Genomic DNA, 23,996 nt, shown 5'->3' on the forward strand with positions numbered 1-23,996 from the left:
TCGTAGTAAAACAAAGTTATGGAATCTTTAGATTAATTACTGCAAGTACGGTCCCCTAGTATTATGAATACATGTGATCTAGATCCAGATCACTAGTGTAGTGGGACACTTTAGTGGAAGTACTTTATATATTAGAGAATATATAGAATTGGACCAAATATGTTTATTAATACTTAGTTAAATCCTGTTTCGAAGTATTAATTAAATATATCAACTGATGATCATATACAAATAGATCTTAATCCTAAAGTTACTATGAACTCCTATTTATGTTATCTAAGTTCTTTGATTCACTCGTTAGGGTCTGTCAGAATGATCAGGCTAGAAACTTTTGTTTTGGGAACTCATTAATGTAAATGGCTGGGGCCATAGTATACAGATATAGAATCTAAACCTTCTCGTAAGAGATTGAATAATGACTCTCTTAAGGGTTGACTTTTGGGACTGAAAGGTTATTGAGTTCAAATTCATAATTTAGTTATGAATTAACCTTCACTAGTAAAGTCAATGGTACTTAAGGAAACAAGATATAACTAAAAGGGTAAAACGATAATTTTATTCCCAATTGATTATGAACCATTATTAGAGGGTTAATTTGTATGTAATGATTATATCAATGGACACTTTATTTTATAAAGTACTCACTAAATGAAATGTCTATAATTACAAGAGTCCAGTCTCATATTTATAGTGGAATAATCATGAGATTAATAAATTAAGATTATTTATTTAAATAGTTTAATTAATAATCTCATATTTATTGGAGCTTGGAATTATAAGTTCATAGGTCCCCACAGCGGCTCTATCAACACTATTCAAAGAAAGAGTTTATATAAAAGGAAAAAATGTTAAAAGACATATATAAGAAGAAATTTGTTCTTCGGGCCAAATATGCAATTATATGATAATAGTGATTAATTAATTACAAATTAGTTGTAATTAAAAAAATTAATTAATATTTTTTTTTATCAAGAAGAAAATATATTTCATTAATCAACCAGCCAAAACCATACAAAACAGTCTACAATAACAACCCACAAACCCAAAAACAGGGAATAATCCCCTCCAACCCGTACAAACAAAGGCAGCACAGAAGGCCCCTCAGCCAAATTACATTGTAATCTTAGCTATAAATCTCTGTTCCTGTATAGACAATTTCCTATTTTTTATAATGAGAACTCTGTACTGAATCTTAGTCTTAATCTCATAAGCAATACAAGCAGCTGTCCAAGAAAATCTATCAAATATACATCTATTTCGATTCCTCCAAAGACTATAAACAACAGATGTCAAAATCGAGTTAAGGATAGAAAAATAATTCATGGTTTCCTGCTAGAAAGCCAAACCATCCAACCAGTAAACTCAGAAGGCCATGCTTGAAAACCCATCCAGTCAAAGATAATTTCTAAAATCTGCTTGGAAAGATAGCAATTGAAAAACAAATGGGAATGACTCTCAGCAGAGCTACCACAAACAGGACACATAATAGAATCAAGAGCCAAACAAAACCTGAGCATATTATCACAGGTAAGTAGCTGAGAGTTAACAGCTTGCCACAGCAGAAATCTGTGCTTAGGAATAGATAACCTACACCAAACAGCTCGATGATAGTCAGCCTGTTGTTGACAAAGAGAACTGTTAAATAGTTTTGAAGAATGAAACTTTCCTGAAGTACCAGCAGCTCTAACCTCATCATAGTTGAAATGTCTCCTCAGATTACATAACTTCCTCCAATGTCAGCTAGTATCAGGAGGTAGCCTATAAGACCAGAAATATGAGCCTTTCAAGTATATTGAATTGATCCACTTGACCCAAAGCACATCATGCTTCTCAGAAATAGCCCAGATATACTTGGCTAAGATGGCTCGGTTCCAAATTGAACCATTTCTGAACCCAAGGCCACCATAAGCTTTAGGCAGACAGACCTTCGACCAAGAAGCCACATGGATCTTGCTCCTATTACCATTAACTCCCCAAAGAAAACCACGACACAACTTTTCAATCTCCTTAATAATACTTTGAGGAAGAACAAAGATACTCATCTAGTAGTTCCGCAGCCCAAATAGAATAGAATGAATAAGTTGGATTCTACCAGCAAAGGATAAGTGCCTACTAGCCCAAGTATGTAATCGCATTCTGAATTTTTGGATGATAATGTCACAATCTTCATGCTTCCATTTAGTTGGTCTCATAGGAACACCAAGATAATTAAGAGGAAAAGACCCTTCAGAAAGCTGTAACTCAGCAGCCATTCTCTGTCTGTCAGCAGCAGAAACTCCCCCAAAGTATATATGAGATTTGCTAGCACTGATTGAAGCCCAGTAACAGAACTGAAATCCTCTAGAGCACCCTTGAGCACTTGAACAACAGCCAGAGATCCTTTACAAAATAAAAGCAGATCATCTGTAAAACATAAACTAAGCAGTTTCAGACTTTTACACATTGGGTGAAACCTGAAAGCAGAATCTTGAGCTGCCAGTTGAAGACTCCTAGTGAGATATTCCATGAGTAGGACAAACAAAAGAGGCAACATAGGATCCCCTTGATGAAGCCCCTTCTCACCCTTAAATCTACCTTGAACCCTACCATTCATGAGCAAGAAATACGATGTGTTTTTTAAGCATCTCATTATCCAGCCAATAAATCTCACAGGGAAACACAAGGCCTTTAAGAGATCCTCAATAAACCACCAATTTACTGTGTCATAAGCTTTACTTATGTCAATTTTAATAGCACACCTAGGCGAGATAGATGATCTCCCATAATTCTTGATAATATCTTGGAAAATCAAGATATTATGAGCTATTGATCTCCCTTGAACAAAAGCTCCCTGATTTGATTGAACTAAGTCAGGAAGTACCCTAGCCAATCGAGAGCAAAGAAGCTTCGAGATACATTAATTAATATTTAATTATAATATAATTGTCGAAATTATATTAAATAATTAAATTAATTTTGAAATTATATTAAATAATTAATTAATTATAATTTTTTAAAATTAAATGTTTAATTTCAAATTTTATATTGGTTTTAATTACTTAGTATAATTAATTAAATATTTTTCTTTGAGTGGGAGATAATAATCTGATAAGTTCAAATTGGATTTGAATTTAAAAGATTGATATTTATTCAAATAATTAATTATATTTGATAATTAGTTAAAAATGTATTTAATTTAAATTTGAATTAACTATGAGGTTGTTAGATTTTTATCTGAGGTAGTTTGAATAAATAATTAAATAAAAATAGAAAAAATCAAATATTCTTAAAATATAGGGTGGTACATGACCACACAGTCCATGGACTGTGTGTAGCGTGTACTGCATAATTTTCAGGGATAGATTTTTCAATTTTATTTATTTAATTAATTAATTGACGAGAAATTCAAAAATTAGTTTTTGTATATTTTCATTAATAAGATAATTAATTAATTAATTAAAAGATAAATTGTAAGTTGGTTACAAATTTATTTTTTAAAATTTGAATATTTTCTTTTTAAGTAAGACTTATCAGAAAATATACAGATTAATTCAAGACATTCAAGTAATTCGCTCTGTGAAAAAGAACAATACTTTTCTATCTCTCCCTGAAAAGATACAGAACCACTTCCAGGCCTTATTTTCTTGATCTCATGTGTTGAGTACATCAAGTATAATCATAAATTAACCATCATTTATTCTCTAAGTGCCCACACACTTCTTGAGGTGTAGAGAACGTTGTGGAAGATCTTGGTGTGAGTACCTTGGAGCAGCTTGGATAGGAAGTTCGTTCAAATTACGAAAAGATAGCAAGGACACTTGATAGGCATCAAGAGGTATGTTTTCTATTTACTTGCTTATGATTAATGTATGTATATTAATGGATCCGCATATTTAAAGGTAGTTTAAATATGTTACAAAAATTTTGTTGTACACTAGACCAACCCACCACCATTCCGCTGCGTATTAGGAAACTTGTTCCTAACAATTGGTACCAATCCAGTCATTAATCTTTGCATACATTAATTGCTGTGTGGGCACAATATGCATTCTTAGGTTATTGTAATATATGTGAATGGATGGATGTATGTATGATTATAGTTTATTCTTAAGGGTCATTAATTATATGGTGTTTTGGGTTTAGGAATTGTTCTTAAATTTCTAGATGAAAAATGTAAGCTATTTTGGGGCATAGGAATTTTTTGTAAATTAAGTTTTTGCATTAAATTATTTGAAAAAATTTTGTAAGGCCCAAGCCCCAGGTTTTGTGCCTCGAAGCCCAAGCCTATACCTAGCCGTGCCCAGCGCCTGCTGTTGCTGCACGCCCAACGCGCCCCCTGCGCACCTTGTCCACACGCCCTTGTGGATCAGTATACAGAGATGTATGTGAGAGAGATTGTACGTCTCCATGGGGTTCCCAAGTCTATTGTATCATATCGGGATCCCATATTTACCTCTTAGTTTTTGAGTGGTTTACAGAAGGCTATAGAGACTCAGTTGAAGTTCAATACAATCTTTCATCCTTAGATAGATGGACAGCCCAGAGGACCATTCAGGTATTGGAAGACATCCTTAGGACATGTGCATTAGACTTTGAGGGGTCTTGGAGTAAGTATCCACAGTTGATTGAGTTTTCATATAACAACGGTTATCAATCAATGATTAGAGTGACTCCATATGAGATGTTATATGGAAGAAGGTGTAGATCACCCATTCATTGGGATGAGATGGGTGGGAGGAAGTATTTTGGATCGGAGTTGGTTCAGAAGACTAATGAAGCTATTGAGAAGATCCGAGCTCGAATGCTCGGTTTGCAAAGCAGACAGAAAGCTACGCTAATCCTAAGCATAGGGACGTGGAGTTTTAGGTAGGGGACCATGTGTTTCTACGAGTGTCACCACTACGAGGGGTGAAGAGGTTTGGGAAATATGCCAAGCTGAGCCCTAGATTCATAAGACCTTTTGAGATCCTAGAGAGGATCGGGCTAGTGGCCTACAAATTGGCACTACCACCATCGTTATCAAGGGTTCACGACGTATTCCACATTTCTATGCTCCGAAAATACATCTCGGATACAACTCACGTGTTGAGATATGAGGATTTGGAGTTACAGACATATTTATCATACGAGGAGCGACCAGTTCAGGTCCTAGACCAGAAAGATAAGGTTCTACGGAACAAGACGATTCCTCTAGTCAAAGTATTATGGAGTAATAGCAAGGTCGAGGAAGCGACCTGGGACCTTGAGTCAGCTATGCAGGATCAGTATCCCAAGTTATTTAGGTAAATTTCGAGGACGAAATTCTCAGTAGGAGGGGATAGTTGTAACGACCCAAAATTGCTAATAGGGCTTAGTGCCTTGAAAAGCGTGTCAGGAGGGCATAATTGGTTTATATGTGTGTTAATGTGTTAAATGCATGACTATGTGGCATGCATGATTAATATGATTATATGAATATGTTATATGCATGTTTATGAGTATTAGACATGCATGTGGGCATAATTGTAATTTTGGCCCGTTGAGGGCATAAATGTGATTTTGATATATTGTCGAGATTGGCAGTATATGGCTTAAGACAGTCCTAGTGAGTGAATTAGCGAAATAGTCACAGCAGGGTTTAATACCCGGCTTGGTGGGAGCCTGAGATATTTTGGGAATATAAAGAACATTTTGGGGTTTATTGGGTAATGAATAAGTATTTGGTAACTAATTAGATGAAACGGGGTTAATTGATTAATATTAGGAACACTTGAGGAATAAGCGGGAACTGGGGAAAAATGATCATACTACCCTTAGGGGTAATTTAAGGGCAGGATTAATGATAAGGGGCAGTTTGGCCTTTTCTAAATTAAGCTTTTTACTCGATAAAATTCTAAGGAATAACCAGAAAGTGGTGGAAGGCTCTTAACTCTCTCTCACCCCCTCTCACTCACAATTTTCTCTCCCTCTCTCTCTTGTGATGAGACTTTGAGCAAGCTAAAGAGAAACTCAAGACTAAGCTGGGATTTGGGCTGGTTCAAGCTGGGAAAAAATAGGGTGATAGGTTGATCAAGGCTCCTGAGGAAATTAGACTAGCAATTCAGGTAAAATTCACTCTTTGATTACTCATTTTGTTGAGATGATAGTGGGACTTAGGAGCTTGCATGAAACTGATTGTAGGGTCTGATTTCTGGGTGTTTGAAGGGAGTAAGAAGTTGTTGTGGATAGATATCGATGCTTAGGTTATGGGGTAAAGCTTTCTGGGTGTGAGTCTGGGTTTGGTTTTGACTGGGGTGCGTTTTAAAGTTGAATTTTGGAGGTTTTGGCTGGGAAAGATGCTGAGAAAACCCAGAAATCCTGGGTTCGTGGGGGCGTGCCACGACCCAGCTCATGGGCGTCACGGCCCGCATGCCCATAGTGCCCTGGGAGGGATCTTTGTCTTGAAGGCACGCCGCGACCCACCTAGGGAACTTTGGCCTAAGTTGGTTTTTATGATTAGGAAGGCTCGGGGGTTCGATCTTAAGCGCTCGGAATGATTTCTACTACCCGGTTTAGTAGAATTCGAGGTCCTGTAGGCTAGCTATTGTTTTCTAAGTATTTATTTGGATTAGAAATTGATGATCACCCATTGATGCTGTGACTAGGTTTAGCGCCAAGGCTCAAGACTGAGGATCGTGCTCAAGACCATTTTGTATTCTTCGCTCAGGATTCGAGGTAAGAAAACTTCACCCCTGTGTGGCAGTGAACGAGACTGAGGTTCCCAATTATCTATTGCTTGTACTGTGTGTTTGTAAGATTGATGTGATATATGAGAATGAACGGTCTAAGAGAGTCGGGGCTGACGGTAAGCGTACTGAACGCAACTCGGCCTAAGCGAGCCGGGGTCAGCAAGATCAACGGGGGGCTCGACCTAAGTGTGCCAACCCTGAATAATTATGAACTTGAGATTATTTGTTTATCATTGATTAGTTGAATATTCGTACTCTATTTTATGATTGAATTGAATGAGTTAAGGTTGATCGAATACCATTATTGCTACATGTATATGCTATTTTCTTTGGTTTTCTTGCTGGGCTTGGCTCACGGGTGCTACATGGTGCAAGTAAAGGTAAAGGAAAGTTGGACCAACAATGAGTTGGAGAGCTCTGGAGCGAGGTGTACATTGTCAGCTGCTCGTTCGCCATGTTCGAGAGAAAGTGAAGGGATAAAGCCTTAGAATTTTGTATTTTGCCATTAGAGTGGCCGTTGGTTGTATAAAAATTTTGAGTGATGTAAATTGTTTCTTAAACCTTGTTTTTTGGATCCCATGTACCAAACATCTATTTTAATGGAAACTAACCATTTATGATCAAAATCTTTTAACCCTAACCTCATTGTTGACTTTAGAAACACATTATTGTTCAAACGGCTCGATTAACGAGTCTTGCACTATTTTAAAATACACAGTGTAATGGTCTTGGTTACCTAGGGAGTTGCATGGGGTATCTTGAAACCACTGGGAAATGGTGTACTCGAGATATAAAGGGCAAAAGGCTCAAGCTCCTCATAGGAATCGTAAGCCTTTTCCTTATTTTTTCCTTCTTGAAGGACCCTGAATGCTTCCTAAAGTTGGTTGATTCTTTCCTGAACCAAATCCATAGGAGGGGGAGCTTGTACTACTGGGACTTGGTTATTGTTCGTAGGAACTCCATCTCTCTGTCATAGCATAGGGTTGTACTGATTCCATATACTGGTTGTAGGAGCTCCCTTCGAGCATTTAAGTGTGTCCGCAAGTGCGGGTTTGTCTGATCAAATTGCCCTCGATTCTAGTTCAGGTGGTTTCGAAGATCAGGATAATTATTCGAATAGTTCTCGTAATATCTAGGCTCAATGTTATAAACACTCACCGACCTGCTGTAATCTTGATTTCCATCAAGGAAGCTCATAGTCCTATCTGGTTGTTGTTGTTGTGGGGTTTGATTGTGAGATGGGTTATTCATGTGAACCCTAATTTTGGTCTCCTGTGACCTCGACACATAACTCCCAAATGGTTGGGGTTGTCTAACCTGTCTATGCTCCTGACTTTCCCCCAGTGGGATCTCGTGTTCACCCCTACGATCGGGTCGAGCTCGATGGCTTATATCCCGACTTCCACCTCTAGCACTTTGAGAAGGCCTCTAGGGTGCTCTCTCCCCAGCTCAATTTCCCCTGGGAGCCTGCTGGGGTACACCCCGAGCAGGAGAGGGATGCCTGATTGGTGATGGAGGATGCATGATTGGAGACGGTGGCAGTCTCTCATTGTTTAGCCTTGTAGGTTTAGGATTACTATTATTCCTGGCAGGTCCTGGGTTATTAATCTAAGTTTTCGGGGGAGCTCAGTTATTCCCATGGTCTGCGGGAACATCCTCGCTTGGATTGTTCCTTGTATGATTCCGAGATGATCCCCTGGGCTGGTTTTTTCTAGTATTTGCCCTTGGCCTCGGTTGAGCCTATTGGGCCCTTTATTAAGCCATCCTGGCAGCTGTACTCCCTCGAGGTCGCCCGCTGGTCCTTCGTGGGGGTGCCTAGACTTCAATAGCTCATATTTCCATATCTTCATTTAACCATGTAGCTTCGACTAACTGTTCACATAGCCTACGATTTTTGAGCTCAATTGCTAGCACATATCTTTCGGGATTGTAATAATCCTGCTCATTAGCTATAGAACTTTTTATGGGTCATTCTCTAGTAGAAGATGAGGCAATCTCCTCATCGGGACTCATTGGTTGTTTACCAGGCCTCCAAGGATGCTCCTCGGTTTGTGGAGTATGCACTACAAGAAAAATTAGTTTTAGAGGCGACTATATTAGGGGCGACATATCGCCCCTAATATACACAATATTATAGTCGACACATGGAAAGTCGCCTCTAATATTCTGAAAAAGTAATAGGGGAGACGTGTGGCCCCTAATAATTTTATTTACTCCTCTTTCTCTCCGCCCTCTCCCCAAATGCCTCACTCTGTAATAAAAGAGAAAAAATGAAAGCTCCCTCACTCTTCCCTCTCTCTTTGCCCGATCTTTCTCCCTCACTCTTCCTTATCTCTCCCTCTCGACAACTCTGTCTCCCTCTCAACTCCTCCCCTCTCTCTCAGCTCTGTCTCCCTCTCTCCCTCTCTCTCTCGGCTCTGTCTCCTTCTCGATCGGCACTGCCTCAGAGCCGCCTCCACCATCGCCTCACGGAGCCCCCTCCACCACTGCCTCACGGAGCTGCTGCGAGACCACCGCCTCACGGAGCCACCTCCACCATCGCCTCACAGAGCCCCCTCCACCACCTTTGTAAGTATATATATGTATATATATTTTAGTTTTTTTTAGTTATTTATGTATTTATTATATAAATATATATATAATGTGTCTGTGTGTGTATATATATTTATATACATTTATAGTTTATTTATTTATTTATTTTATAAATATATATATATAATGTGTGTGTCATGGTGTGTGTATGTATATTTATGGGATATTTGCGACAATAATGCCTATATAGTTAAGTTTGTTGCACTTAAATGCTTATGTAAATTTTTTTTGCGGCAATAATGCCTACCATTAATGTTTTGGTGCAGTCGTTGGTCCTTGAGCCGTTAGGGGTGTTACACCTAGATTTCGAAATTGGGAATCTTGATCTCAAAATCCAGGTTTGTAAGGTTTTGAGTTCGAAATAAGCAAGGTCATTATGTGATCCCCCAATCAAACACCTCTTGAACTCGAGCAGTATGTATCCTCGAAGGTGCTCCGAGCTTATAAGGTGAACTCGCAACTCACAATAGCAAGGGTTCAACACTTGTATAAGTTTCTTGATGCATCTCTTGCCCTCAAACAAGATGGTTCAAGCTCGAGAAGTGTAAGCTCGAACATGACGGCTTCGTCAATGGTTACTTGTTGGGAGCATAGACGAAGTGGGATGACAAGCTTGTAATAGACAAACGGCCTCGAAGGCACATGGATCTGGTGTCTAAGCTCGTCGGTTGCGTGTAAATGTATTTATTGTTATAAATTCCCTATGTTTAAGGGATATGATGTAATTTGTTAACCAATCCCACGTATTAGGGGATGTTACCGCGTGCGTAGTAAATAATGCATTTATTAACATTATATTATTTGATTTACTGAATATCTTCCCGAAATATGTGGGAAGCAATTCTGAAAACCTCTCTATAAATAGAGATGGATAATTCATTTGTAGGGACCGAAAATTTGATATTTGGAGAGAAAACTTTGGGCAATTATTTTATGAAAGTTTCCAGAAAACTCCAAAGAGCTAATAATATAAACTCGTGGACTAGGTAGATTTTAACTGCTGAACCACGTAAAAAGATCTTGTTTTTCATTCTTTTTAATTCACTTCTTCTGGTATATTATTGTTTAATTGCTCTTCTTTCTTAAGTTGATGAAAAACAGCGTCAACAGTTTGGTCTTTCATTGAGAGCCATTAAACAGTGCGTAAGTCTGTTTAGTCAGAGAGCCTCTCAGATCAGCAATGGGATCGGTAAACTTCCCCAATATACCTGAGGAGAAAATTCCTCATGATGAAGAGTACCACCAACGGCCTGGAAAACAACCTATGGTGGATCCCGATCCCGAGGAAAGGAGTGACTCATACAACCCTCGGGGACCACCTGCTCCCAGGGCTGACGAGGACATGTATTATAATCCCGAGAATATATGTTCCAATTGTGGAACTTGAGAATCGCCAACTGTGCAAACAGTTGGAAGAAGCTACAAAACGTAATGAGGAGCTAGCCACACTAGCTGCTGAAGCACAGGCGCCTCCTCGAGACATCGGGCCCCACCTCGTTGGCCTAGGGGACGCCCTCGTAAGAATACGGCCGCCAGGAGGGCAGAACAAGCACCGCCACCAACGTCCCATCCTGTTCAGCCGAGATCCCGGAGGAGCAACCGGGCTGAGGCTACTGCTAACTCGACTGCAGAAGCACAAACAGGAATGGGGAATAACCGAGCCTCTTCAGTGACTCGGACCCCAAATCCTGGTGCTGCGCAGAACGTCCCAGAACCTGACTGGGAAAATTCGGGACCATCCAGGCCCAACAATGGGAGACCGCCACTGTCTCCCATAAGGCATCTGCCATCACCAATACGGCATCCCTCACCAATCCAGGAAGTTTCGCGACCTGCCCATCAAAATAAGGATCGACAGGCTAGACGCAGACAAAGAAATGAAGGAGAAGCTACCCGAGATCACAGGGCCCCTCAACCAACTAGAAGCAAAATGTCACAATCACAAGCTGCTGGGACAAGGAGGCCAGCAGGGGACTCACCTCACAATCACTGAGCAGCAAGCTATGTAAGTGAAAGTTAAGATTACACTAGGTCCGTGAGCATTTATGACACGGAGCCAAGGAATGTTGGGAATCGAGGAGATTACCCTGACCTACGGGAACTTTTAAACCATAATCGGGGACATGATAATCCCCCGAACCCAGATCTACGAGATCATCTAAATGGTTGCAAACAACCGATTTACAATCCTGCACTGAGCTAGGGAGTTGGAGTTGTTATCAATGATAACCAGCCCCCTCAGGTCCAAGTTAGGCCTCCCACAGATCCTGTCCAAGAAAGGATTAAACAAGTTGGAGAGAGCATTCAGGCTCTTATAGAACGAGCGTAGCCGGGAAAGGGATGAAGAGTTCGATGAGGAGCTCGAGCCATTTTCCCCACATATCTCTAACACCCCGTTTCCTCATTTCCCACCATTCGACAGAAATTCGAATCCATATAGCCATCTGAGCACGTTCAACACTATTATGTGAGCCAGCAATGTGGGCTACGAGCTCATATGTATGTTGTTCCCATCCACACTCATAGGACCAGCAAAAAATTGGTTTGAAAAGTTCAAAATACATTCAATCGCATCCTGGGATCAATTGTCAAGATATTTCAAGAAACAATTTAAAGCTATGGTTGGCATTAGGCCCGAGGCCTCAGCCCTGACCAATGTCCGGCAACAACCTAATGAGTCACTAAAAGGTTACCTCACAAGGTTTAACTTAGAAGTGGCTCGAGCTCAAGATGTTGACAATAGTGGTCACTTAATGGTAGTTTGGGCTGGTGTAATGCCAAGAAGTCCTTTCTAGGAAGATTTACAAAGGAAACCTGCCAGGTCGTTAACCAAGTTCAATCGATGAGCCTAGAGGTTTGTCAATGTAGAAGAGGCGAGGTTAGCATTGAACATGACCTCCCAGATCATAACTACAATGACAAACATGAACTCTGTGTCGACCTCGGCAGACCCGTCAACTTCGAAACCCCCCAGGGACAACCCTTCCAAAAGGAAGAAAAACGAAGGGAATAACCCCGAGGCAGATGGGGGAAAGAAGAATAAAGGGGAAAGATACTTCTTCGTATAAAAAGTGTATACCGAGCTCAATGAGTCTCGGAAGAGCGTCTACCTGGCTAACGAAAACCAGTTACCGTTCAGACGACCTGACCCCATGAGGAACCAAAAAGCAAAAAGAGATTCTAGTAAATACTGTAGATTTCATCGGGATATCGGACATACAACTGATGAATGTCGACAGTTAAAAGATGAGATCGAAGGATTGATCTCGAGGGGTTATTTCAGATAATACATAAGAAACCAAAATCCCAACCAGGCTTCTACAGCGAAAGGGAAGCAGCTGCACCACCTGCCCAAAATAGTAACTCCCGAGCTCGGAAGGATGAGTGACCCCCTCCAATTGATGGTGAAGATGTAGTAACCATCTCGGGGGGACCCCATATCGTAGGATCAGGCAAGAATGCCCAAAAAAAGGTATGTAAATGAGTTCAAAACTGGCGATGGTTCTCCTTACGAACCCGAACCAAAAGCTCCAAAACAACAAAGGGTTGAAACTCAACCAATAACCTTCACTGAAGAGGACGCATCTCATGTCCAGTTTCACCATAACGACCCCTGGTCATAACCCTCCAGCTCGCGAACAAGAGGTTACACCGAGTCTTGATTAATAACGGGAGCTCGGTGAATATCCTCTATAAAGCCACTCTAGAAAAGATGGGACTCGCGCTTCACAACCTAAAAGCATGTGTAACCACGCTGTACGGTTTTTTAGGAGAAGGAATTGCCTGTATGGGATCCATTGAACTCCCTGTGACCTTGGGAGACTATCCAGTCTCTGTAACCAAGATGATGGAGTTCGTCATGGTGGATCTTCCATCTACCTATAATGTACTGCTCGGGAGACCCAACCTAGTTGGACTGGGGGCAGTATCATCTGTTAGGCAGTTGGCCATCAAGTTCTCGACTTCTAGTGGTGTCGGGACTTTGAAAGGGGACCAACATGCGGGAAGGGAATGCTATAGCATATCCATTAGAGGGAAGAAACAAACAAGTGCACAGGCACTTGTCATAATACAGGACAAGAACGAGACGATCTTTGAGATTGATGAAGAGATTGACCCAAGAATAGAGGAAATGACTGATATTGAACCTCTAGAAGAGCTCGAGGAGGTCAAGCTCAAAGAAGTCGATCCCACGAAGACGATGAGGGTGGGTAAGAATCTTTTTGAAAAAAGCAAAATAACAATTAATTCGCTTCTTAAAAGAGAACCAGGATATATTTGCGTGGTTGCATTCAGACATGGTGGGAATAAGTCCAAATGTCATAAGTCATGTACTTAACATCGACAAGAGCTTCCCCCCGAAGCAGCAAAAACGAAGACTCCTGGATGACGATAGAAAGAATGCCCTAAAGGAAGAAGTCGACAAATTAAAGGCAAATTTGTTTATACGAGATGCCTTTTATCTTGATTGGATTGCAAATCCATTATTGGTTCTGAAACCCAATGGAACATGGCAAACCTGCATCGATTACTCCGACCTTAACAAGGCATGCACCAAGGATTGTTTTCCCTTACCACAGATTGATCATCTCGTAGATGCCACAGCAGGTCACGGCCTTATGTCGTTCATGGACGCCTATTCTGGATATAACCAGATCGCCATTCATGCACTTGATCAAGAGCATATGAGCTTTGTAACCAATAAGGGATTATATTGTTACAATGTCATGCCTTTCGGGCTTAAAAATGCTGGAGCAACGTACCAAAGACTTGTGAATAGAATGTTCTTCGAACAGATAGGTCACAACATGGAAGTTTATGTTGACGACATGCTAGCCAAGTCTAAACAAAATGATAACCATGTGGATGACCTCAAAGAATGCTTCGCCGTATTACGAAAATATAACATGAAACTCAACCCGCAAAAATGCTCTTTCGGAGTATCTTCGGGAAAGTTTTTAGGTTTTATAGTGAACACTAGAGGGATAGAGGTTAATCATAACAAGATCAAGTCATTGATTGATATGCCCTCGCCTCGAAAGCATAAATATGTCTAGAGTTTAACTGGACAGATGGCGGCATTAAGTAGGTTTGTTTCAAAATCTACAGACTGTTGTCTTCCTTTGTTTAACCTTTTGAGAGGGGGAAAAAATTTCGAGTGGACAAAGGAATGCGAGCTTGCATTCCATGATTTATAAAATCACCTCGTGGAACCTTTGATCTTGTCAAAGTCTATCACAGGAGAAGTTTTATACTTGTATCTCGCTACTACCGAGCACGCCATCAGTGTTGTGCTCGTCCGAGAAGACAAGAAGGTACAAACCCAGTATATTATGTCAGCAAAAGGTTACTGGGGGCAGAATCAGGATACCCTTTAATGGAAAAACTGGCTCTCAGACTGATCCATTCGTCTCAAAAACTCCGACCTTATTTCCAAGCACATCCTATTCATGTGTTAACTGACCAACCACAGTGGCAAGTTTTATCTAAACCAGAAGCCTAGAGTAGATTGTTAAAGTGGGCGGTAGAACTCGGACAGTTCGAGATCACATATCGCCCGAGAACAACCATAAAAGGACAAGCCTTGGCATATTTCATCGTAGAATGTACTAGAATGTCTGATGAAGAGGTTATAACCCCAGCCCGTGAGCTGTGGAAACTTTATGTAGATGGATCTTCCAAAGAAAATGGATCGGGGGCAGGAATCATACTAATCACTCCAGCAGGAAGCCGTTTCCATTCTGCCTTGAGGTTTAACTTTGAAGCGTCTAATAACAAGGCTGAATACGAAGCATTATTGACAGGAGTTTGAGTAGCCAAGGAACTCAAAGCAAAGGCTATACACTGTTACAGTGATTCACAATTAATGTTCAACCAAATTTTAGGGGAATATCAAGCTCATGGCATAAAAATGGATGTGTATTAAGATAAATCCAAGGCTGCACTCAGACAATTCAAGTTCTATGCTATAGAGTAAGTCCCCCAAGAGCAAAACTCAAATGCAGATGTATTGGCCAGGCTCGCCATGACCAATGAGGCCGACACATTAAACGTGGTCCTGATAGAATTTCTATTGATCCCCAGTATCAGCGAGCCAGACAAGGAAGACATGCGCGTGATTGATTCCCAACCAACCTGGATGACCTCAATAGTCGATTACCTAGAAATCGACATTCTCCCAGCAGAACAGAACGAGGCTTGAAGATTGATGTATCAGATTCTGAGATACACTATTGTGGAAGGAAGGTTGTACCGAAGAGGGTACTCTATGCCACTACTCCGATGTGTAACTCCACCCGAGGCAAAGAAAATACTAGAAGAAATTTATGAAGGATTTTGTGGAGATCACACTGGGGGCATAGTCTATCCAAAAAAGTTATAAGACAAGGATACTTCTGGCCCACTGTCAAGGCAAACGCGTTCGAGTATGTCAAGAGATGTGATAAATGCCAGCATTTTGATTCGATTCCGCGAGCTCCACCTACCGAGCTAACAATGCTGACTTCCCCATGGCCATTTGCGGTTTGGGGAATCGATCTTATAGGCTCATTAATAACTGGCAAAGGTAGAGTAAAGTACGCAATAGTCGCAGTCGATTATTTTGCAAAATGGACCGAGGCCGAACCCCTGGCAACAATTACCTCGAAAAAAGTTTTAGACTTTGTAGTAAAAAACATTATTTTTCAATACGGGATGTCCCGGAAGATAGTATATGACAATGGTACCCAGTTCGACAGTAAGTTATTTACCCATTTCTGTGAAAAGAATGGAATAAAAAAAAGTTTCTCCTCTGTTGCCCATCCCCAGGAAAATGGCCAGGTCGAAGCGGTTAATAAAACCCTTAAGAGCTCCATGAAAAAAAGGTTGGAGGAGGCTAAAGGAAAATGGCCCGAGGAGTTACCCCAAGTTTCATGGGCTTATCGAACCACAACTTGCACTTCCACAGGGCATACCTCCTTCTCCCTGGCATATGGATGCGAGGCCATGTTACCAATTGAGGTTGAAATACCCACAATTCAGAGCCATGCTTATGATCAAGCCTTGAACCAATCCCAGCTCGAAGAAAGTCTGGACCTTATTGAAGAAAGACAAGATTAAGCTCAACTGAAGAATGCGGCATATTAGCAGCAAGCTACCTGATACTTCAACAAAAAGGTTCGAGATAGAAAATTCGGATTGGGAAACTTGTTATTAAGACGTGTATTCCTAGCTACAAGGGATCCGTCTGCTGGGGTACTCAGACCTAACTGGGAAGGGTCTTACCAGATCGAATCCATTATTCAACCTGGAGTATATAAATTGGCCAGATTAAACAGAGAATTAGTATCGCAAGCTTGGAATAGCGAACATCTACGACCTTACTATCAGTAGTGTAGGAATGATGTTTTATTGTAACCAAGTTTGTTCATTTTTCAAAAAAATTATTAATAAAGTATTCAACTTCGATCAAAAGTTATCTTCTTTATTAAATGTTGTATTTTTTGCAAACTCTCTTAATCCAATAACCTATGGTCACACTTATAGGAGATTAAGGCGGCATCGGTGGTATACAATAATACCATAAGTTTGAAAAAATAAATAACACAAAGTAAAAATGTCTGGATGGTTAACCCGGCATGAAAATGTTGTATACACAAAAACTAGCAAAAATTGTCTGGACCATTAACCCGACATATAGGTTATAAGTGTATACACGAGCCAAAGAAATCTGGATATAACTAGATGAGCGAGCTATGATGATATGGATATAACCAGATTATTAACGTTATAAGTATCTGGATAAAACTAGATGTGTGAGCTAAGACAATCTGGACGTAACCAGATTATTAAAAATAAAAGTGTCTGGATATGACTAGATACGTGAGCTAATATGATCTGGACTTAACCAAATTACCAAAATTACAAGTGTATGGATTACAAACCAAACACAACCTAAATAAGTTTGGAACAAACCAGCTAAAACTAATCGACAAAAGTTGGAACATAAATAAACTTACTTCGAGCTAAGTCGAGATCGAGGCTGGAATATTTTACAAAAAGATAGTTTCGACCTCACAACCATAAGGAGCTACTCGAGGAAGAGGAAAAGTGACTAGAAAAAGCAAGATATAACTAAACTACCCATCTTACATGCCATATAAGTACTTTCGAGTCCATGGTAAAAGTAAGGTCCGACCTTGACAAATAACGAGATTGGACATGGATATATCGAGCAAACAGTGCATGAATGCATTGAAACTTGAGCTTAAATCCAATGGACGTTTGTATGGATAAACAAACATAAAGGCAAACATTTAATATAAGATGCTCAAAATATTTCGACCTAGAAATGTGAAGCAAAACTATAAAAGTAAAAGTCGAGCATAAAATTAAAGATATCAAATGTGAAAGTTTGAACAAACAAAAAATAGCTCTTGTACGAGATGTAAATTGTTTTTACCCCGAGGGCATATAAAAAAATATTACAAAAACATTCTTGGGACATAACCCATAGCCTCGCTTCTAAGAAGCAAGAGCATCCCCCCCCCCCCCCCCCACCCCGACGACATCCGACTTCTCCTTAGCCTTTTCAGCCTCCTCCTCAGCATCATCTGCTTCCAATCAAGCTTGCCACCTTGCCAAGAACTCATCCTCGAGAGTATCCAAGAAGCTTGTATCGAGGTTGGCATTGTTGGCCCAGGTTCTATACATGGCCATATCCACTGCGTGATCCTTCTTTTGCTTGAATTCCTCAAGGAGGTGAGCCTTTTCAGCGTCGATTATGTCAAAGGTGGCCTTTTTCTCCTCCTCGATCTTAATGCTTAGCTCCTCAAGCTCCTTGATTCTCAAATTCTTCTCCTCAAGCTCAGCCTCCAACTTTGACTTGGTAACTTTAAGCTCGTCAACGAGCTTGATCTGGAGATTCTTTGACTCCTGAGCTTAAGACATGCTCGAATGGACTTCATTGTTCAGCTTGTAGTTTAGCTGAGCAAATGCAGCAAGGGCCTATGCACAAACAAATTGGGTTAAAGCATATACCAAATAAACTCAAACAGACAACATAACAATGTAAAAAGAGAAAATTACTAAGGAGATGAGCTCACTACACATGTCGTAAAGAGTGTTGGTGTCCCGACAGTTGTTTAGGAACTACCACTGAGGAGCCCCGAGATTGCTGAAGCTTTGGCCCACTCGTGATAGAACATCTGAGCCAAGGGTGGCTCCGTGGGTGCCAGTGGCATTGTTGATAACGTACTCACTAGAGTGAGTCAAAATCGATAGCAGACGCTCACGAGTTGGAACCGACTTCTTTGGAGCTAGCGCAATTTCCTGGGAGGCTTGAATAATAGAAGGCAGAGGGAGAGTGGCTTCGATAGGTACCCGACCTTGGGGTTTGCAGCAGCAGCTTTGCCCGAGCCTTGGGAGTCCAGAGGAGGAGGGGTCGTCTCAGTCCTTTTAGGGACCTTAGAGGGTCGTCCTGCCTTCTATGATGCCCTCGGGTGTTTACTTTCTTTGGGTCCTGAATGAAGATTGAGCAAATTATCGAGGTCAAAGTCCATATTGCCTGCGTAAATGAGCCACATGTTAGTTAACGAGCTTAAAATACTAAAAATAAACAAAGATTTAAGTGACAAGAAACCTATTCGAACTCTCCCCCGAGCTTGTGCTCGGCGACCAAGTAATCCCCCTATCTTCAAAGGAGACTGGGGGAGTCCCTTCCCCATATGTGGAAGTTAGCCTCGAAAGGTCTCTACAGTCATTTGTCCCGTACTGAACGACTACCCAATCCCAAAATTCATTTAACCTATACATAGTTTGGAATCTTCCTAACCAACTATCAAACCTATGAACCCTCCCGTCTACCAAAGACCATACATGGAAATTATCCTTGGAATCTGGGAATAGAATCATGGTGTCAGGTTTATGTTTTAGTAGGAAAGGACACCACAAGGCCAAGTTGAGGATGACTTTACCTCTGTCACTCAAGCTCGAAACCTCGTCGTTTGCTTCATTTCCCGAGCATGGACTCTTGTGGCAACGACCTAGGGAGTGGACCCTCGAGATCATTGACCTCTGTCTTAAAGGAAGCTTATCAGTAGAGAGTGGTATGTGCTCCCACATGGTATATTTGTGGTAAGTGACGTCGTCCGTCGACTGATCCTGCTCCAGGAGGCCGCAGGCTTGAAGCTTATCTTCATGAAGAAGATAAGAGAAAGAATGCCTACCATACGGTAGGTGGAGCAAGGCTGTCTTGTGCTCCCTCATCGTGTCCATAGGAGTGGGACAATGATAGTTGGCTGAAGAAGAGGATACATGTCGATTAGTTCGAGCCTAAACATTAATCGAGCAAGAAAAGAAAGGGGGATATGTACTTACAAATTCACTGGAACGAATAGAATTTTGAAGGAGCTAGGCCATCTGTCCAAAAGAAGGCCAGCATGAAGTTGGGGGGATGGTTAGGCATGTCTTCAAAGATATTCTCCTTGGGATAGCTCGACAAGTAGTAGAAGCCATCTCCTCCCCGAGCTCAGGTAGGGTTGCTTTTCAGGCAAAAGAGATACAGGATCTCTCTGGGCGAAGGTCCTTCCCAATTTAATTCGTGGTATAGTGACCTCAGGGCTGACAAGACCCTGTATGAGTTGGCCTGGAGTTGGAAGGGCACGAGACCAAAAAAATCTAGAAAATCCTTAAAAAAGGATTTCAAGGGTAGTAGAGCCCCTGCCTTCATATGCTCGTGACTCCAAGCTGCGAGCTTAAGTTTATTGTCGGGTCGACCATCACCTGGGGCATAGCAGCTCTGTTCGTTTGAGGTAGGAGCTTGACACCTCAACGAGCCGAATAGTCCTAGGCCGTGGCGAGCAAGGATGTCAGATACTTGTCCCAATGAAGTTACCAAGCTCCAGTAATGCTCAGCCTCGAAGAATTCCTCCCAAGAGGTGGGAATGGCAGCAGGTTGCGAGGTGGATGGACGATTTGATGGATCTTATATCAGTGAGAAAGTAAGATCACCAGGCTTGTAAGCGGCATTTACTTTGAGAGTGGGGTCGAGAGGGATAGGTCTGAGCTCAGGGTCTGGGTCTGGAGGGATTGCGACCCAAAGTTTCCTTCTTTTCCTTTACTCGACTTCATTGATCTGATGTCGGAAGTGAGCTCGAATGTCTTGCTGCTCGCACCTCACCTTGTATTCGCGAATTATCCGCTGATTTCGGGTGAAGGGTGATTCTAGACTTGGAGTTGTTAGAGAATAAGGAATTGTGATCACTAACCCCCACCGTTTCTCAAAATTCTGCGACATCTATCAAGGAAGAAAAAGGTGAGGGCCAGGCATACAAGAAATCAGAGTAAAATTTTAAGTGATTCGAGCTTGAATGCCCGAGATCACGGAATAAGCTCAATTGAGACCGAAATCTCGAAAGAACAGGTAGAATTCGAGGAAAAACCCGGAACCATTATAAGGTTTGGGTTTCAAGCGTGTATTCAACGCGAAGGAAGGAAAGTGTGGATTTATTTTAAGGATCCTATATTTTCAGGGATAAAGTTGACGGTTACTCAAAAAGGTGACAACTTTGGGGAACGTGCGATTTAAAAACCTAATTTACTACCCCTTTTCTTGGTCTACACGACATATCACCCGTAGTCTAAAAGAAAATAAAAAAATATATTAATTTGCATTTTTTGTGTTAAAATCTGAGTTTGAAACCCATGATACCCAAGATTTTTTAATCAAAGTTTATGATGTTTCTGCTAAACAATGTGGCTAAGATTACTAATTGCTATAAATATCCTTACAAAACTAGCGAAAAATTAGTAAATATGCTCACGATGCATCAGAAATATAAAAATGCACAAAAATAAATAAATAAACGTACGAGTTCAAGAACAAGAAACTTACACACTGAAGCTTGTAGTTAAAGAGATATAGTTGACTGTAGAAGTGGGTGCAAAGAAGCTCTCACGGAATCGAAAATGCCAAGAGTATTATATCTCTTCGGTTTAGAGAACATGCAAAAAAAGAAAGAAATTTTTTTGACTCTGGTTTCTTCTTTCTCTCCGAAGCTTGAAATATGGACAGTGAAGAAGTGAAGAAGAGAAGAAGAGAGGTTATATATACGTCCCATAAGGAGGCCAAAGGTCGAGACCATCAGGGCCTTAGACTTGATTTGGTCTTTGATCGAACGGTCAGGGGCAAAAATGACGATGGTGACAAAAAGCTGAAAGGTGAAGGGATATGGGCGTGTTGAAAAAGTACTTGAATGCTCTGATTAACCAACCCGTGACTAACGCGTGTCCACACTTGAGTGGCTCAGTTTTCGAGAGAGGCAGTTCAAAAGTTTCCTTCTCATGGGATTCAAACTGATACTTTTGTGGGGGCAAAATGTTACACCCAGATTTCGAGAATGGGAATCTTGATCTCAAAATCCAGGTTCGTAAGGTTTTGAGTTCGAAATAAGCAAGGTCATTATGTGATCCACCAGTCAAACACCTCGTGAGCTCGAGCAGTATGTAGCCTCGAAGGTGCTCCGAGCTTATAAGGTGAACTCACAACTCACAATAGCAAGGGTTCAACACTTGTATAAGTTTCTTGATGCATCTCTTGCCCTCAGACAAGATGGTTCGAGCTCGAGAAGGGTAAGCTCGAACATGACGGCTTCGTCAATGGTTACTTGTTGGGAACATAGACGAAGTGGGACGACGAGCTTGTAAAAGAAAAACGGCCTCGAAGGCACATGGATCTGGTGTCTAAGCTCGTCGGCTGCGTGTAAATGTATTTGTTGTTATAAATTCCCTATGTTTAAGGGATATGATGTAATTTGTTAACCAATCCCACGTATTAGGGGATGTTACCGCATGCGTAGTATATAATGCATTTATTAGCATTATATTATTTGATTTACTGAATATCTTCCCGAAATATGTGGGAAGCAATTATGAAAACCTCTCTATAAATAGAGATGGATAATTCATTTGTAGGGACTGAAAACTTGATATTTGGAAAGAAAACTCTGGGCAATTATTTTCTGATAGTTTCTAGAAAACTTCAAAGAGCTAATAATATAGACACGTGGACTAGGTAGATTTTAACTGCTGAACCACGTAAAAAGATCTTGTTTTTCATTCTTTTTCATTCACTTATTTTGGTATATTATTGTTTAATTGCTCTTCTTTGTTAAGTTGACGAAAAACGACATCAACAAGGGGTATGCAGGGTACACATGGGACAACTCGATTTGGTTAAATTATTAAATTTTAAAAATATATTAACAAAACCTAAATATTTTTTGTTTAATATCTTAATAACATTTCTATAACTAATCTAAAACAAAAACAATTAATATTATGAGATTAATAACATCTAACCTAAAAAAATGATTTGCAAACCTCACAGCCACAAAACATCCCTAGAAAAGACGATCGAACACCCACACCCAGAGAAGGCTCACCTCGACGCTTTCCCCCTACCTCTCCTCGACGCTCTCCCCCCGACAGTATAACACTTTAACCCACTGGAAGAGAACTTGTAATTCCTTCGAATTGGGGGTTAAGGCATCTTTTACAATAGGTTAATGGAGATTGAAAAAATTTCCATTGTCGACCACCAAGGCCAGTGGTAGAAAGAACGACTTTGACAAAGAAAAATCATGGGCGAAGATTCAGAACATGCAACAAGTATCAGGTAAGATTGGTCTCCATTTGTTTTTGTAATCTGATTCATTGAATAAATGATTATGGGTATTGACTAGAAACTTTGTATGTTTGGGTCAACTCAGATTCATGGTGGGTGTAATTTCTTTGAATGGATAGACCCTCCCATGTGCCAACGAGCAAAGGTGGTCATCCCTAGACTACTAAGAAAAATTGGTGACCTTGAAACTGAAATCACATCCCTAAATATGATAAATGACATTGGAAGTCATCGGCAATGCAATGGTTCTTCAAATGGATTTGAGACACAAGCTCACAACCTTCAAAATGTTGGAAGAGAACGTTGTGAAAGTTATGTTGAAAGTAGGGGTAGAGTAAATGATGGAGGTCGAATGCAGTGTTACTACTTTTTGAATACTTTATATTTTGCTGTAATTCTATTGGTTTTGGTTATTTGGGATACAAAATCAAAGTAGAAGTTGCATTGATTTGTTTTGTTGTAAAATGAAGTCCAGAATCAATGTAATCTAACTTGTTCTATTTTGATGGTCAACTTGATTGCCCAAAATTAAGTATTCAAATTCAGCAAGCTTTTTGAATTCAGTATTCTAGTTTATGCATTTTGTGAAATAAATATGATCAACAACTAGTTACATTCATTACCATAAGAGATATGTACAAAAATATAGGCCTAAAAAGCCAAATGTATCTGATCTGTACAAGACCAATATCATGGCCAGCATGACCCTGTCATGACTCAAAAAAACAGATATGATCAACAAGTCTATTTGATCTGTGCAAAAGGTGATCTGTACATCACTCTAAAATGGTCAACATGACACTTTCATGACTCAAAAAAGAACCATCAACCACAACATCCAAATACCAACTTTGCATAACACATAACAGACACCAAAATACAAGATTCGACCACTAGTTCAAAATAAAATCAAAAGATGAAACTCCTTCTAGTCAGACAGTATCGAGTTGAGCATTCTTTGTGCCACTAGTTCCTCCTTTAGCATGTTGTTTCAGCCTTCTTTCCTTCCTTTTAAGTGTGGCTTTAGTTGGTTTCTACAGTGGTGGATGACCTCG

At 40.5% G+C, this 23,996-nt stretch overlaps 2 protein-coding genes across 2 annotated transcripts; both read right to left on the bottom strand.

Moving 5' to 3' along the window:
• Positions 1–1,319: 1,319 nt before the first annotated feature.
• LOC133779285 (uncharacterized) lies at positions 1,320–2,042 on the bottom strand. The gene is made up of 2 exons (XM_062219264.1): positions 1,812–2,042; positions 1,320–1,616 (listed from the first exon to the last, which is right to left on the bottom strand). Exons 1-2 carry the CDS (start codon positions 2,040–2,042, stop codon positions 1,320–1,322), a joined length of 528 nt encoding a protein of 175 aa, XP_062075248.1.
• On the bottom strand, positions 2,043–2,593 carry LOC133779293 (uncharacterized). The gene is made up of 2 exons (XM_062219271.1): positions 2,454–2,593; positions 2,043–2,379 (listed from the first exon to the last, which is right to left on the bottom strand). The coding sequence occupies exons 1-2, from the start codon at positions 2,591–2,593 to the stop codon at positions 2,043–2,045; spliced, it is 477 nt and encodes a 158-aa protein (XP_062075255.1).
• Between the last annotated feature and the right edge of the window lie 21,403 nt (positions 2,594–23,996).

Source organism: Humulus lupulus, chromosome 1, assembly GCF_963169125.1.
Source record: "Humulus lupulus chromosome 1, drHumLupu1.1, whole genome shotgun sequence".
NCBI classification, from domain to species: Eukaryota; Viridiplantae; Streptophyta; class Magnoliopsida; order Rosales; family Cannabaceae; genus Humulus; species Humulus lupulus.